We start from the raw sequence: 453 nt of genomic DNA on the forward strand, positions 1-453 counted from the left end.
TACCAGCAACACCTGTTCCACCAGGAATAGGTGCAGTACCAGGTTGAGTAGGAGGAGACTGTGTAGGAGGTTTCTTTTCCACACCTCTATTATGTCCTACTTGATCGTGATGTTCCAAATCAGACGTTTGTTCTGTCTCACGTTTTTCTTTATCATTAGGTGTAACCGTACCTAGAGCACCTGTTTTCTTTTCCCTTTCACTTTCGACATGCTCTTCTTGTTGAACTTCACTCTCTGGAACGTGAGGATGAGCAGAACTGGAAACCACCTGATTCTTCACACCAGAACCAACAGAACCTACTTTTCCAGCACCTTCAGGATCACCCTGTTCAACAGTTTTTGAGTCTCCACCTGCAGGCTTAAGAGTCTCTTCTGTTTCTTCCGCTACCACAAAACTGCAGATAAAGCAGAGTGCGATACTCAAAACACAAAGCACATGCCGTATTGCCATCA

At 44.8% G+C, this 453-nt stretch overlaps 1 protein-coding gene across 1 annotated transcript; it reads right to left on the reverse strand.

The window, feature by feature from the left end:
- Nucleotide 1: 1 nt before the first annotated feature.
- Nucleotides 2-451, reverse strand: TM35_000671230 (uncharacterized protein; the record flags this gene model as incomplete). Its single annotated transcript, XM_029031143.1, has 1 exon — nucleotides 2-451. A coding segment is annotated over one exon (450 nt), but the record flags the coding sequence as incomplete, so codon positions are not given.
- Between the last annotated feature and the right edge of the window lie 2 nt (nucleotides 452-453).

This window comes from Trypanosoma theileri (genome assembly GCF_002087225.1).
Source record: "Trypanosoma theileri isolate Edinburgh chromosome Unknown TM35_Tth_67_V1, whole genome shotgun sequence".
Lineage (NCBI taxonomy): Eukaryota > Euglenozoa > Kinetoplastea > Trypanosomatida > Trypanosomatidae > Trypanosoma > Trypanosoma theileri.